We start from the raw sequence: 17,044 nt of genomic DNA on the forward strand, positions 1-17,044 counted from the left end.
GGGTGTTCCGGATAATCGTAAATCCGGATAATCGATTTCAAAGTAAAATCAAACAATAATGAAGTTTTTACAATAGAAAGAGTTTTCAATACATTATTTAGAGTCAAAAATCAAAATTTTAGAACATTGGATGAATCCATTTCTTTTAACAATGAACTAAGACGAAGTCCGGACCGTGTTACGGTGGCAGCGCCTTCCGTTTTTATGGGTCCAGACCCTAAATCGGTAATTAGAAACCGTGAAGAACGAGTCCGGAAAATCGGATGTCCGGATAATCGAGGTCCGGATAATCGAGATTCTACTGTACCAGTTCGATTCCTACTGAAAACTGCGATGGGTGAGCTCCGTTTTTTATTTCGCTTCGTTTTCTGTAGAGGTTCTTCTTTGAAGATTTCTATGCCAGTAAGAAGAAGTCGATTCGAAAATTCGAAATGCACCTACTTATGTCCGTGATAGAGGTCCAAGTTTTGCGCCAATATGTTTGCGGATTGCGCTTTTTGATACAGGCTGTTATATCTATCTTTACCATCTTATAAACTATGGTTAAAATAAACCTTTAACCTTTTATTTTAAACAACTGGTTGGTTAATTTCTGGGACGAAAGTAGAATATGATTAACAAAAATGCTGCTTGTACAAGTTGTAGGCACTTGTATTGTAGACTTGTAGTGTAGGTGGTGCGTAATGATGAAGATGAATAAAAAAATTCAAGGTTTATGGATTAAACAGTTTATTAATTAAATAAATACGAGTCCAAGATTAACCACAATTCAAATATCTACAATAATATCGATAATAAAAATAAATTACGAGGTATAAGCATAAGCATAGATTCTATCGTCCAAGTGGAATTAAAAATATTAATGTCAGTTGTTCCAGCTGTCAAACTTGACGTTACTTTTTGATGATGCCGTATTTTGGTGTAAATGTTTTTCTGCGATTTTAATTAATTTCATTACACTGCAGTTTCGTCATGAACCCTCAAACTAATTCAACGGCCTTATCTGCCGACCTGAACAGTTTTATTTATGGCGTATCACGTAGAAACTCTCAGAATGCACCAGAGCTCACAAAGATCGGCATTTCCCTTCTGAAGAACTTCCCAGCTGCTAGGGATGCTGTGTTGGAATTTTTTGCGATGGTGTTCCACGATGCGGTTAATGTTTCTCTCAACCAGTCTGATTATGAGGTAAATATTTTAGTTTTTGGAGAACTTAAATTATAACCTAAATTCAAAACATCTTAATTTTATCAAAACTCTTGTTTTACATTATATTAAAAAGCCTATATATTATTTTGATGTTTAAGCTTCATTGCTCTTAAGTTTAATTCATATAGGTTCTTTAGATTTGGCTTTGAAAGGGTAACAAACAAAACATTGTTATATGAGTAGGATGGTTGTTAATACTACTATGCTGAAAATGTGGTGTGATAATCTCTTGGGTCTTCTTTCCAGCCTGATTTGAGCACTAACGGATCTCTGGAAAGTGTGAGCATGATTGGGCCCGAGCTGTGCAGCTTGGGCCCCTCATGGGCTCCGTTTATTACCCCCTGGTGCATCAACTTGATCATGGACATTGCTACGAAGAAATCAAATGTACCAAGTAAGTTTAAAGCGTCATCATAACTTCGTGCGGTTCACACAGCTTATGACCGCAGTCTGTGGAGGAACACTATCTGTGGTCGCGATCCTCATCAGTGAGGGACCGAGGAAGAAGAAAGTTAAAAACACATTATAGTAAACAAACAGCATGACCATGGTGAAATAATACAATTCATTGCTTTTTTATAGAAAGAAGATTTTTGGTTTTTCTTTGAACCAGACTCGACAGATAAGGAGATGTTTTATTAAAATCTTTGTAAAAGAGTTTTTAACAAATTAAGATTGAACATTTGGATATTTCCTTAGCCTTGATTTTGTTTCAGATGCAACATTACAGAGCCTTGAGACAGTCCGGACTTTACTAGATATGACAACACAGAACTTGACACTACTCAACTCTGAGGAGAGGGCCAAATGCATTGACATGATGTTGGGTAATGTATTAATAATTTATTGAAAACATTTATTGCTTATTTATTGTAAGCTTGCGATATGATTATTATTTTTTATTTTCTTTATGATCTTTGATGCAGTAGAAGATTTTTTAAGTAGCACTTATTGCTTGATGTCATCTTCATCTTACGTTTCTCTTTGAGCATGAGTTTTGTATGCAGAGTATGAGTTTGGTCTAGCCTAGCAATGTCTATTCAAAGATGTGTATGAATGGTGTACTCCTTGAGTGACATAATGATAGTTTGTGAGAATAATAACATATTAGTTAGGCCAGGGTTTCTCAAACTATGGGGTTGTTTCTCAAACGACCCAGTGCACAGTGGTGGGTCGTCAGCGAACATTGAGTGGGCCCTGCCTGTAGAACGACACACCACCCTTACCAATACAACCGCTGGGCAGTGGGCGCAATTTCCTATAGGTGGGTCCCGAGTTTGGGAACTTTTATTAGTAGTTTAGATGAGTCGTAGTAGCCCAGACAACTTTGGGAACCACTGAGTTAGGCCATTGTAGTGGCGACACAGTATGCTATGCCCTTCCCTCTCATTCCTGGGCTGTCCTGGGACCGGTACTGAAAAGCATCCTTTCCGATTAGCAGCGTAGTGGCGCTGGACGGGGTCGGGCGTACGCCGCTAGTGTGCATTTATGGGCACCCGCTGCGTGAGCCCGCGTCTAACGTCCGCACAGTTTTAAATAAGGCTCGGCGCAAATGGGCCACCGACCACAGCTACCGGTGGCTGTCGCACGCATGTACACTACCTACTGTTGCGAGTGTCCGCCTCCGGATACACGTGTGCGGCGCGTCTAGATATAAAATATATTAAAAAGTGTGTTAGAGCGCTTTCACATTTAGGCGATTTAGCAGCGCAGCAAACGCGCGACAGACGCGCTGCTGAAAATGTCATGCTATGTGACAGCGGATGCATGCCTTCACATTATAAATCGTCGCTGCCCCGCTGCTGTCGCGCTTCTAACGCCGTAATGTGAAAGCGCTCTTAAGTCGCTGTCGCTGGCCACCGGTGGCTGTGGTCGGTGGCCCATTTGCGCCGAGCCTTAGGTCCCATCCCATCCCACGATGTTGAAAATTATCTTATACAGGGTGTTGATTTCAATCCTCGCCATATTAAAGTCAAAGTCAAAGTATTTATTTGCAAAGAATAGGTACAATGGTTTAGGTGTTACATTTAGGTAGAGTGTTACTATTCTGCTTAACAATATCAGCATGCAAATTTTGTGTCTAGGAATTCCTTTACACTATTAAGTTCCGTGTCATGACAGTGGTTGACCCCTTCTTAAATCTATCTGGAATTTTGTTATAGATTTTTATACACATATAGTAGTTTATAATCCATCAAAATAAAATACAATAACTAAAGTTAAAGTTCGTTTTAAATTTTTTTCGAAGTCAATTTATTTACTGATTCGTGATCAGAATAAGCTACTTAATCAACTCCCTAAATATGGCGAGGGTTGAAATTAACACCCTGTATAAGCTTCCCAATCATACATCGTAGGTTCCTGGGCGTGTTCATGGGCGGTAGGCTGGGTGGGTCGCGCGGAGCCGGCGCTGGTGGCGCCGCGGGCGCTGGCTCTCGGCGTGGACGCGGCGCGCGCGGTCCTGGCGCACCTGGCGCAGCACCCGCCAGCGCTGCTGCACGTGCGCGCGGCATTGGCTGACCTGTTCCACGTGAGTAGTTACAGCAGGCTGTCTGGTTCCGATTGTGGACCCTATTCTGGCCCGTAGTCTTGTCCCGGGCCTGGCCCCTAGCTTGCACTGTCTGCAGCTCCACTGTCCAGCCATTGTCTGGACCCGCGCCTGGCCCCTTGCCGCTGCAACTGCGCCGTCTGGCCCCACGGTAGACCAGCAGCTGGCCCGTCGCCTTGCTCTCGCTGCAGCTTCACCGCCTGGCCCCTCATCTGGCCCGAGACCCGCGGCTGGCTCTTCTGCCTTGTCTCAGACCTTTCCCCTAGCCTGACTCACTGCAGTTGCACTGTTTAGACCCGAGGCTGGCCTCTCGCAGGCTTTTGCTGTAACTGCTTTTGGCCCATCGCCTTGTCCCGGGCCTGGCCCTTCTCGCCTGGCTCTCACTGCAGCTGCACTGCTTGACCCCTCGCCTTGCTCTGGCTGCAGCAGTACCGTCTGGCCCCTTGTATGGCTCCACGTCTAGCTTCTTGCTTGGGTCTCGCTACAGCAGTGGTATTGCCAAGGCACGGTCCCGATGCGTGGGGCTGACTGCTATTTGAGGCATCGCGTGATCGTCGAAGAGCAAGTGGTGTGCCTGAGTTATATCTAGATCAGCCGTTCTCACCTAGAATCTAGTAAATAAATGATATTGTTGCATCTATATTACAACTGTAATAATGATTTCAATTTTGTTTTAGGAGGCCATCAAAGAAGACAGTAAAATAGATAAAAAACGTGACGTGATACCCTACCTTCTGAACCTCGCGTCCAAATCAGACATAGTTCTGAAAGCTCTCACACAAGACATCGCGTTAACACGTATGTATCTTCCTCTATCCATTCTTCTATTTATTTCTTCATAATAATACCATTGTTATTGTTTCCTAGTAACCGATGAGGTCATGGACCGCCTCTGTGTGATTTGTTCGACCCAGCGCCACACGCCCGCTTGGGAAGGCGTGGGACCAGCTTCACTCGTCGCCTTGCTAATGCGGTGTGACGTCAGATGTCTGCTGCTGCTGCTGAAATATGCACAGAAGAATCTGTTCTGCAGGCAACTTCTAGGTGAGACTTGTAAATTGGTAGTCTTTTGTTTCATAATGCTCATGGCAGGACATTCTCCAGAGGTAAAAGAGATCGAAGTAAGAGATTGCCTCTATGTTATGCTCAACCCGGACCCTGGGTTCCCATTCGTCCGGGTTTCCCCCGTTATGTCCTAGTTTAGAGCGTCCGGTGTGCGTCCGGGCGGGGTTTCATTTGTAGTCCGGGTTTAAAATTTTCATTCTCAGGTCGATGCCGGGCGATGCGACTAAGTTTAAAAAAAACCTGATGTCTGGATTCTAGGCTTCAAATCCAAAATCCGGGGTTTTTACGCGTCTAGTCCTTGTTGCCAAATTTTAGAGATGACAACCCTATGCTCAACACAACCTGACCTGCTCCTGCTATGGTCTGAGGTATTGAATCTAGACACTAATCTTTTTAGAATCTCAATATTTTATGTTTATTATTTTTCAATTGCAGAATATTTGCTCCAAAAGTTAGAATTCGAGAGCTTGTTCCCGGACAAGCCAATACCTCTGCTGACGAGCGCCGCGGAAGAGATCAACATAGTCCGGGAGAAGTTGCTGATCGGCAACAAGTTGGAGCAGTATTCCCTCGCTAGGATACTGATTTTAGTCAGTAAGTAATATTTTGTAGCATATTTTGACGTAACTATATTTTGCTGGCTAGCTCTATCGACACGTAAAAAAAAAACTTTATATACAGAGGGACACTATCTTAAAATGCGTGAATTTTTCGGTGACCATTCTGTATGTACTTAGTGGCATAGTTCTTTCATATCTTATAAGTTTCGTTGTAAGATCTTTGTATTCGATTTGATTGATGACCAATTAGAAAAATGGCATCTTGATATTACTTGGTATGATAGCTATTACGCCTAATTAGACCACTCCTCCAACCAACGCCACTGGGACATAAATGTGGAGAATGGCCTGAGCTACCCCAATGACCGTGAGACTTATGTGCACGGGCGGGACTATTCCCATCTCTCGTTCCCACCGCTGTGTCCTGTGTAGCCAGGATATACAGCTTGACCACTAATAAAAATTCAACCAGTTAAGGCCAAGTTTGTGAAAAACATATTTCAAATACACATACGTTTTTATCAAATCGTATCCCTGCAGGCTACAACCAACCCTCAGAATTCATCAGCACCGTCAGCTACCTCCTCCAATACGCCCGCGACGACTCAACTCTCGCGCTACTCGTGCGAATCATATCTGGCACCATCACTATGCACGTGCCTAACGACGGCTCTGACGTCATCATGGACTGGTGCGGAGATGTGCGGTGATTCATAGATAGCAATAGACTGACAGCTCACACATTTCTCGTCTCCCCATCGCTCCAATCTTCTCCGCTCCGCTTTGGTGGAAATAGCCTGCAAGCTTCGCCGCACATCTTTCCGCACGCTCCGCCTTGGTGGAAACTGGGCCTTAAGGTCATTGCGGCTTGGCACTGGCCAGCTTCTTTAGGACAGTCGATGGCACAAATCCTTACCCACCGAAACTTTTATAACGGTAAATTAGATATTTACCCTCCCGACGTTTCAACTCGGTTGTACGAGTCATGGTCGCGGGCAGACTGAAGAGATGCGGCGTCGTCTGCTCTGGCGCGATTTATAGTAAAAAAAGCAATATAATAGTTTAAAATATTATACTTGCTCACCGAAGTTGCAACTTACACACAGTTGATATACCTGTAATACTACTTTTTTAACAAACAAAAACTCCACAGGCTACAACCAACCCTCAGAATTCATCAGTACCGTCAGCTACCTCCTCCAATACGCCCGCGACGATTCGACCCTCGCGCTACTCGTGCGAATCATATCAGGCACCATCACTATGCACGTGCTTAACGACGGGCCTGACGTCATCATGGACTGGTGCGGAGCGTTGCGGTGTTTCATAGATAGCAATAGACTGACAGCTCACACATTTCTCGTCTCCCCATCCCTCCGCTCTTCTCCGCTCCGCTTTGGTGGAAATAGCCTGCAAGCTTCGCCGCACATCTTTCCGCACGCTCCGCCTTGGTGGAAACTGGACCTTAAGGTCATTGCGGCGTGGCACTGGCCAGCCTGTTTAGTACAGTCGATGGCACAAATCCTTACCCACCGAAACTTTTATAACGGTAAATTAGATATTTACCCTCCCGACGTTTCAACTCGGTTGTACGAGTCATGGTCGCGGGCAGACTGAAGAGATGCGGCGTCGTCTGCTCTGGCGCGATTTATAGTAAAAAAAAAGCAATATAATAGTTTAAAATATTATACTTACCCACCGAAGTTGCAACTTACACAGTTGATATACCAGTAATACTACTTTTTTAACAAACAAAAACTCCACAGGCTACAACCAACCTTCAGAATTCATCAGTACCGTCAGCTACCTCCTCCAATACGCCCGCGACGACTCAACTCTCGCGCTTCTCGTGCGAATCATATCTGGCACCATCACTATGCACGTGCCTAACGACGGCCCTGACGTCATCATGGATTCGGACAGATACCAGGGCTTCATAAAGACGGCCGTTGAGCATGCATTGAGAGACGCTGTCTTGGCAGACACGGAGATTAAAAGGTGCTTCATAGAGGATAATGTGCCTAAAGACCAGAAGACTTATGTGCATTATTACTGTTTGAACATTATTAAATTGTTGAGGTGAGTTGCTTGCTGAATATCCTTTATAGTATTTTTTTTATTCAAACTAAAAAAAAATCTTTCACGAAAATGAGAAATCCTCAATCAAGGTTTTGTGTCAGGTTAGGCCCCTTGACATTTTAATGTTTTCATTTCTTTTTTAACTATGTTCCTTTGTCTTTTTTATTAATTTAGAATAGAATAGAAAACTTTTTATTTGAGAGAAATAAACAAGAGGACAATTATTAACTGCTTGTGCCCCTATTTAAAAATATTTTGTTGTATTGAATCTGATCAATTCATTGTATGCAGAGTTTGATTCCAGTTCCAGTGTTTATTTTCGAAAACTAACTATAGCCTGACCAGGAACATAAAAACCCTCGCCATGTTGCGGAAAACTAATGGTACTAATTTATTTTAATGGCAACAGTAACTGAAAACTTCATTGACATGTCACCTTGCATGTCAGTCTATTGCTGTCAAAGTGTAAACAAACTTTATATTAAATGTGCGCAATTGATTTTGTGAATTAAATTGCTAAAATCTTTTTATAGTCGTGAAAGAAAAGTGGTTCACAATGTGTTAAAGGATTTGTCGAAGAGAAATACTAAGGGTTCGGACAATATTTTCATTGAATAATGTTTCCGACAAAGGTTGTCAAATTGACTGACATGTGTATCGTATAGTACAGTCCACTATGAAAAATAGCTGTGGTTTGTTTCAACTACCTATTTTAATTTTTTTTGTCACTTTCTAAGTGTTGAATTTTATGGAATTGGGAAAGAAGTACCGAGTTTAAAATAAGAGAATAATAAAATAAATTCTACTAGCTCGATTGATGGTTTCATTTAATTTATTTAAACCAGGTTACCTATAATAATATTTTTTCGTTAATTTATGAAAATATCAAATTAGCCCGTAATCCTAAATCCTGATACATAAAGTTAGCCTATTATCTAACACAGGTACGACTGTACTCAGTGTTGCACTATCAAATGCAATTGACGCGCCTCTATGCCAGGGTTTTTATGTTCCTGGTCAGGCTATAATATAACTTACTTCCCGTGTACTTTTATAACTTCATGGTTTTTATTACATACCTGATTCTTTCTAATAGATGGGAGAACTCCAACCAGGTGTCTCACTTACGAACGCGGCCGATCGGTCGAGCAGTGGAAGCCAACCTTTACGGCATAGGCGGAGCTTTGAAAGAGTACACCTCTTTGCTGAGGCCACGCCCCCCTTGCACTATGGCGTCGCTGGATGAAATGCCCACTTGTCATGCTCTAGCTGAGGTATGTGAAATTGACCCTACCCTACCCTATTAGTACCATCATCAGTTTTGACTGCGGTGAAATATGTACCTGCCATAACATACATAAAAAAAAATGTGGCATCGGAACGGAGTCCGCAACGGATCGCCGTGGATTCGAGGAATACTTCTATACCCGTTCACCGCTTGTGTTAAACCCACTCCTAACAACCATATATTCAGCTTATTTTGAGTATAGTTGTTGATGTTGGTATAGTTTACTTCAGCAAATATTTTTTACATGCCTTCTGTGGCCCATAAAATAATATCACATAGATGACGTAATATTCTTTGTTTCAGGTACTTGATAGAGTGGACATGTCAGGCACCAAATCCCCGCCACCCAGTGTGGAGGTGCTAATAAAAGTGGTCCAGTCCACCGTCAAATATTTCTTTAGGTGCCTTCACGAGAAAGGTAAGAAAATTATATTAGCACCTAATTTTATTTTGCAAGCTTATCAAACAAGTTTTATTCACGAGGTGGAAAAGAAGGTTAGAAGGCGCTGGATGCAGGTCGCCTCCAAACGGAATCTAAAAATCATTTCTATGTTAGGCAGTAATTTCTGTAGCAACATTTTAAGTAAATTGTATCTCCATTGTGACGAATCAAAAAGGGACAATATTATTTGATCCTCTAAAAACTAATTGATCTTTTTTGTATGTGCACTTTTAAAAATAAATGATGTTTTTTATTATATTTTATCTTTATATTAATTATTGGGTCTATATTAGTTGATCTACGGATAAATTATGAATGATCTTCATTAAAGGTAACATAATATTTATGTTTAACATACTCTTTTAATATTTGGTAAACAAAAATAATATTTGATCCTCTTTTTTAGTTATTGATCTTTAATTTTGTCAATTTGATGATTTTTATATCAAGTTTGCCTTTTAATATTGATCACCTAATAAATACATTTCGATCTATGTATAACTTAACTTTAAAATATATTTGATCTAACAAAAAATATTATTGGTTAATATTTTTAATTAAAAAATATCTTTTAATTTACGCGGTACTTTGTCTGTCTGTCTGTCTGTCTGTTACGCTTTCCCGCTTAAACCTCGCAACCGATTTTGATGAAATTTGGCATAGAGATAGTTTGAGTCCCGGGAAAGAACATAGGATAGTTTTTATCCCGGTTTTTGAAACAGGGACGCGCGCGATAAAGTTTTTCTGTGACAGACAAAATTCCACGCGGGCGAAGCCGCGGGCGGAAAGCTAGTTTATTTTATGTCTCGAAGAAAGAGGATCAATCATTAAAATAGATGACCATTTAGATTTTTTTATTTGCCGTTTTTGCTAATTTAAAAAGATCATTTAAATACATGCCAATCAAAAACACCTCTCAAGCTAAAATCCATCTAGATTTTATGCTACAGAGTGTGCCAAAGAAACATACACTGGGAACTTGCGCAATAGGGTTAAAATGACATTGAATTGCATCGGCAGATATAATGGACAAGCTTCGCGGCGTACAAACTGCGTGTCGACTCCTGCGCAAGCTTTGCATCCACAGCAAGATGGCGCGCTCCGTCGCGTTACGAGACTTGTTGGAAACCGCCATGTTTAGAGAAGAGAAGGCATTCGGCAGCCGACCAGTCGTGGCCAATACGGTCGCTGCGAGCAAGGACTGGCCGCAAGATGACTTGCTGATCAATTTGAACCAGAAGCATGTAAGTTTATACTGTTAAAAAAACAAGACAATAATTAAAAGCCACACATTTATTTCTCAATAGAACTTAGCTTAGCTACAAATAGGTTCGCTTAATAAAATAATACAAATTAACAATCAAGTTGCGTAGCACCTTGACGCTGACAACACAGGACCGGTTGTTGCGGAAATAATTGAGGAGGTCTTTGTCCAGCAGTGGATGTCTTGGTTGGATCGAACGGACGAACAAACGAGTAACTGACGGAGTGTTCTTAGTGAAACGTAGAGTTACCATAATTGTAATGACTAGCCATTAAAAAACAGAGCTATTTCACATCATTATTATTAGAGTACGTACACACACAATAGCTTGCGCTTCTTTTTATCTACTTATTTCTTTTTCCAGCTTGAGCAAATATCCACTCCACTACCCTAAACCATTCATTAATCACATATTGACTATAGCGCCATCTATGTACAATAAATAAACTTAAATAAATGCCCGAACTACTTGAGTTTCGGTAAAATCTTAGCTTATCCTAGCGCTTTTGGGTAAAAAAAGTTGCTTACCTGATGAACCCAGCTTAGGATGCTCACGTATTTTATATGTGTTGACGCGTCTGTATTAGTGCTATGTTCTCTGTGCCGCCTCCAAGGACTGGACGACTCCAGACCTGCTGATACACTTGAACCGGAAACGCGTAAGTAGAGCAGAAATAAATATCTAGGACAGCTAACAATCTTTTACAGTGCCAACGGCGAAACACAGTATGAAACATCAAGCGGAAAAGCAATAATGTAATTTCCTGAACCACGTTCCTTACGTGTTTATTAGAGTGGTATTTATAGTAAACATCGAGCAAAATGAAAGTTTTAACATACTATTAGGGTAGTAGTTCAAATAGTAGATCAGGACCATCTCCACTTTTTCCTTGGATTACTAAGGAGCGACTAAGGGACAAAATATGCGATCATCTGAACGTCCCAACATGCGTCCCTATCCAGCTTGGGAAGTATAAGCCATTATCGTCCATTTGCTCCGGGTAATTTGGAGAGTCGTGTCGTCCTGCAAAGGAGATTGAATTTCCTGATGATTATGTATATCCGGTATTCCTGCAGTGGACACTAAATAACCTCATGTGTATCTTCCGTGCTTCAAATACATTTTCCTTGCAGGGTCCGATAACTCAGCTGACTCAGAGCCACACGTCGGTATTCCACGCTGGAATCATCGGTAAAGGCGTGCGCAAACTCGACGAGATCGAAGACTATTTGCCGCCCGTGCTCACCGCTAATAACGAGTTGTTGATGGGCGCCCTTATGTCTTGCATGGTGAGAATAATACGCTATAGACCAGCGGTTCCCAAACTTACTTAGTCTACTGCCTACTTTGAGAATAAATTATTTTTAGCGCCCCCTATTTTTGTAGTCAAGAGTCGAGCTCAGTCGGTGTCTAAGAGTCCTCCTAGTAGATGACGCCTCCCAAGCCTCTACACAACGTCCCGATTTTTTTTCTAGGTCTCTTACCGCCCCCCTTTAAGCCTGCAGCGCCCACAAGGGGTCGTTATCGCCCACTTTGGGAAAGACTGCTATAGACTATGCTATAAGGTCTACTAGCGAATAACTGAGTGCCTGAGGTATGGGACCGACACGTGAGGGGTGACATTGACATAATATAATGACGTGACAGAGGATACAAAAGACAATGCCGGAAATTGGCGTCTTTTTTTTTTCGCGCGGCCATCGACCAAACTTTGTTTTTTGATTACAAAATAGTGTAATAAACCAAACTTACTATGACATGTATACCTCTAAACTCAGTCTAAACTGAGTTACGAGCATTAGAAGTTTGATGATTTTGATACTAGATTTATTTATTTATTTATTTATTTATTTATTTATAATCTGCTTGAAGGCTTACAGAAAGTCCAACGCGCCAACAAGTTATACAATACAGATAATTTATAATATCAATTTCAATATGTAAAATTGTCAAATAATTAAAACGATAAATTAAATAATAGTCAAATAACATTAAAATTAAATACATAAAATAATTAAGTCCAAAATAGAATGTCATACCTAAGACTACTAATAAGAATAAGAGATAAATACATTTATGTCCAGAGATCAATGTCAAAGTTATTCAAAGTTATTACTTACACAAAAATCTATGAATTAATACCATTATTGTACCTAAGCGGTCGGCAAATATGTCGATATCGTGCTGAGCAACTAAGTCCCCGATTAAACGTAATGCGCGGGTAGAAGGCGCGCTCGCTGCGCGAGTGGTGCGCGTGACCGGCCGGTGTAGCAGCCTAGGGCGGCGACGCGGTTCAACCATCCCGGTAACATCCCGTGGTATGCGCGTGGGCACTGATAAGCCTACTTTCGCTAATATTTGTGGACTATCAATTTTGCCATGTATAATCGACAAATAGTATATTATACTTGACATTATCCTCCTAAACTTAAGGGTTTCCAAATCAACCATGCCGGAGACAAACAAGGACGGGTACAAATAGGGGTAATATCCGTATCTCTTTTTTTTGCGCGCAAAGTTTTGTAAGAAATTGCAACAAAATAGTGAGATTGTATGTGTAAACAAACAATACCATCCATTAAAGGCTCCAGACATCAGTATGGAGCAGAATCAGCGCAATAAAAAAATAGCGCAATATTTTGTTGCAATTTCTTACAAAACTTGCGCAAAAAAAAAGACGCCACTTTCCATACAAAATCCGGCATTGCCATTTGAAAGAAAGAAAGAAACATTTATTACGATGAACATCACTTAGTTATGGACAGAGAACGTATACAGAAAAAAGACAAAAATAGCACATAAATATTACAAGGAAATAAAAAGTGAAGTGAATGCCCATCGCAATGGGACTCCACTCAGTATATGCAGTGGCCCACGGTGGGGAAGGCCACGACGCTTGTTTACAGTGGGCCCCATCGAATTTGAAGTCTCGCTGACTTTTGACATGACAAAATCACCCTCCGTGCCGCTCCCATACCCCAGGCATAGAATTAGATAAGCGGTAGACTTTACAACATACATTTCTGATTCGTGATTTGTTTTTTACTTTTTTTCGCAGGACGGCAATAGCGGTATAGTGGAAGGAATGACGTCAGTCTCGTTGCTTCTAGTCGAGCTGGTGGCTCCCGATGTCATGTATAACGGCCTACCCTGGCCTGACGAAGACTTTACTAAGGTAAGCATTGACATTCCTTGTAAGAGTAGTAGAATCAATCTTTGTTTGAGCACCTTGTCAAAAAACATACACTATGTCTGGTGGCGACTTTATCCCACTCGACTTTTTTCCAAACGGCCATTAGTTCTACCAATTGTGTATGTAATGTACGAGTATGTAGCCTTGAGTATGTGTAGACAGGTTCTCCACTTTTTGGATAGGCGATCTGGTTAAGGTCTCGGGAAACGTCTGAGGGCTTACGCTAAAAGTTGCACGGATCATCTGTTTCTCTCCTTCAGCAAGTGACAATCGAGCGCGAGTAGCGGTTTGGAGGCGGTTGTGTGTTGTGGAAATCTTTTGGGGGAGGATCTTTTGTGCACTTATGACTGAATGACTATTAAAGTTATCATCTGTTGTTCTTCAGCAGGTGAGCATTGAGCGTCAGTTATACATGCGTTGCGCGTTAGAAACGTGTGTGATGGCGCGTGGCTTTGTCCAGTGTGGTCCAGTAGTGGTCGTCTTTTGTTAATTTGTATCGACATGACTATTGAAGTTACCATTTGTTGTCCTTCAGCAAGTGAGCATCGAGCGCGAGCTATACATGCGTTGCGCGCTAGAAGCGTGCTTAGTGGCGCGTGGCTTTGTCCAGTAGCAAAGTTGTGTCGTCATCGTCTTCTGTTAAATCATATTGACATGACTATAGAAGCTCTCTTTTTCAGCAAGTGAGCATCGAGCGCGAGTTGTACATGCGGTGCGCGCTCGAAGCGTGCGTGGTAGCACGCAGCGCGCTTCGGCGGTGCGCGGGCGCGCGGCCCTCGCTGTGCCTGGCCTCGTCGCTGCTGCGCGCCGTCGCCGCCACGCTGCTGCACCGCCTCAAGGCGCTGCTGGGTGAGTGTATACACGCGGTGCGGCCACAGTATAATAATAAGTACTACGTACAGAAGTTTTACTTCGCGAAAGTATTTTAAAAAATGTATGCTCAATGTCATTAACAATATTAAATTACAATTTAGCCTGTCTCAAGAGTCAAGCACCATTTTGTTGACAAACGTCAGTGATCGGCACTGCGCCGAAGCTATAGGGCTGACATCGGTAAAATGATGTGACGTGAGGTGCCAAACTGCGGAAAATGGCGGAGGAAATACATGATTTAGCATGAATTATCATGAATAATATTAACTACTAGCTGACCCGGCGAACTTTGTTCCGCCTTAATGGCAATAAATAAGCAGACTTTTTTTTTATTTCGAACGGGATTAAAAATCCCTTGTCCTTCTCCTGGCTCTAAACTACCTCCCTGACAATTTTCAGCTAAATCGGTTCAGCCGTTCTTGAGTTATAAGTGGAGTAACTAACACGACTTTCTTTTATATATATAGACTTATTTACCTCTCAGTGTCTTGAGGCAACTTAAAAAAGTACATTCTGTGTTTTTATTATTATTTAGGCAGTTAAAATACTGCACAGTATTTAATACTCCATTTTCTTTATTTTCTTCCTCATACATAAGAATACGCGTGCGTGAGTCAATGTTCGCTCGTATGTGAGGCCTTGTCGAATAGTATCCTGTAGGTGGGCCATCGTGCGTGTTTTGTTTTCGATGTAAACTCGCGGAGATGAACAGGCCTGGTGCGGCCCTCGCTGTGCCTGGCCTCGTCGCTGCTGGTGAGTACAACCGCTCTCACATGGGGATCGTGGACCCATATGACACATCATCAGGTTATTTAGAAACACGCCACGTTTCACTGCAGGAACACGACATGCCCCTCCAATTTACAAATGGACAAATTGGCCTATACTCCCTATGCTGACCACACTTTGGGGAGGCCGGATGTTACCATATTTCTTCTTTAGCCAAATCTATACGGCAGTCAGACGCTAGCCGTGCTATGGAATAGAAAAAAATTTTTAAATAGAACAAACAAAATCTTAAACTATAGTGGACAAACCGCCAACCTAACTTTCAACCATCGCCATCTGCTTTTAACATTCCTGATTAAATGCATAAAGAAGCAGCAGTCACTTTTGTCAGCCTATATTTCAATCATCTTATAAGAAACCATGATACTTACTCTGCATGACCTGTGGTTGACTGGCAGAGAATGCCATCCGGCATTAAGTCCGCCACAGTGCATTGTTTCTATGTGTGCTAAAGTTTAAATAAATAAACCGTATAATTTTATTTTATTTCTTCCTATAGATCGCCATACCCACGCGGCAGAGATATCCCGCGAGCGAGCGGCGTTATGCGATCTTCTCACCACGATGACGTTGGGCCAACTGCTGCCGCACCCGCTCTCGCATATGCTCGAAATGGCGCCCGAACTCACTGCTAACGAGGTAATTTTTTTTTATGCTAGACAAGGCAGGTATTTGACCACAATCGCACCTGGTGTTAAGTGAGATGAAATTGATGTTTAAAACTGCGATATTAGTAGGGGAGCCCACGACGGTAAATGGGGATTTATTGGGTTTCTAAGCTTAGATGATAAAAAGAAAAAAAAATGTTGAAACATTAAGAGTGAATTCGACCAAACAAGAGTAAATCTCAGAATGAATCGTCAGTTATTCGACATTTTGACATATTTCTCATACTGAAACTGTCAATGTGCCAGTTATACCAGGAGTTATTCGCGAATAAGTTTGGTCGAATCGGGCGTAAAAAGTATAGTCTGTCTAACAACAATATTTAATGCATTTGTAACTTTTGTTTCAGATTGTGCAAGTGATCAGAGATTGCCTATGGAATTACACCAGAGATAATGTGCCCTCGCCCGCCCTGTTTCCATGCGATTCCACGGGTAAGAATTCCAACTTTTATAGTTTTTCGGTGACATGAGAGCATTATCCGATTTTGTTCCCACCAGACGATGCAAGCTATTTTTTTTTATTTGGTGAAGATTCTCCAAATATAGGCCGATAATGTATTTAAAAAGTAAATTAAGAAATAGAACATCTAAATCAAAACTAGTGTCATCTGCTATAAACTTTTACAACATGTTATTTCTCCGTGTTTTAGTTAGAATATGGTCCACTTTTTTACGTGTTATTTTAGAGGAGGAGCCTATTATTTATAACTGACCAATTTATTTATCGTGCAAATGTTTCCCAGGCCTGCACTGGCGAGACCCGGTGAGCTGTAAGCCTTCAACCACGTACACTGACACGCTGCGACTCATCTTACAAAAGAGGATCGGGCGCCTGGGCCATCTCTATCCTACCATGTTCTTGAATCTGGAGAAAGACGCGCAGTAGATTTATAAGGATGATTAATTATTATTAATTGTACATAATGTAAATAGTTTTATAATAAATCAAGTTTCTCATATTTCTGGGAGTATTTTTTAAAGGCTACCCTATTCATAAAACCCATGTGTGTCAAGTTCAACCACCACCGTGAACAACATTTAGTTAAAGTTAACCAATTTATTTTG

General features: G+C 41.6%; 1 protein-coding gene across 2 annotated transcripts; it reads left to right on the top strand.

Moving 5' to 3' along the window:
• Positions 1-881: 881 nt before the first annotated feature.
• Positions 882-16,938, top strand: omd (integrator complex subunit 5 omd). Of its 2 annotated transcripts, XM_028305545.1 has the most exons (18): positions 882-1,188; positions 1,456-1,603; positions 1,926-2,036; positions 3,567-3,739; positions 4,435-4,555; positions 4,625-4,801; positions 5,258-5,416; positions 5,923-6,054; positions 7,281-7,461; positions 8,558-8,735; positions 9,053-9,167; positions 10,212-10,435; positions 11,590-11,745; positions 13,515-13,631; positions 14,330-14,498; positions 15,811-15,950; positions 16,327-16,411; positions 16,723-16,938. In XM_028305545.1, exons 1-18 carry the CDS (start codon positions 973-975, stop codon positions 16,863-16,865), a joined length of 2,745 nt encoding a protein of 914 aa, XP_028161346.1. In that variant the 5' UTR covers positions 882-972; the 3' UTR covers positions 16,866-16,938. The 2 variants fall into 2 exon arrangements, with proteins under 2 accessions (XP_028161346.1, XP_028161348.1); XM_028305547.1 differs by lacking the exon at positions 5,923-6,054 and having other exon boundaries at positions 7,149-7,461.
• The last annotated feature ends 106 nt before the right edge of the window (positions 16,939-17,044 follow it).

The sequence above is a fragment of the Ostrinia furnacalis genome, unplaced genomic scaffold (assembly GCF_004193835.3).
Source record: "Ostrinia furnacalis isolate ACB-3 unplaced genomic scaffold, ASM419383v2 OfSCF1726, whole genome shotgun sequence".
Lineage (NCBI taxonomy): Eukaryota > Metazoa > Arthropoda > Insecta > Lepidoptera > Crambidae > Ostrinia > Ostrinia furnacalis.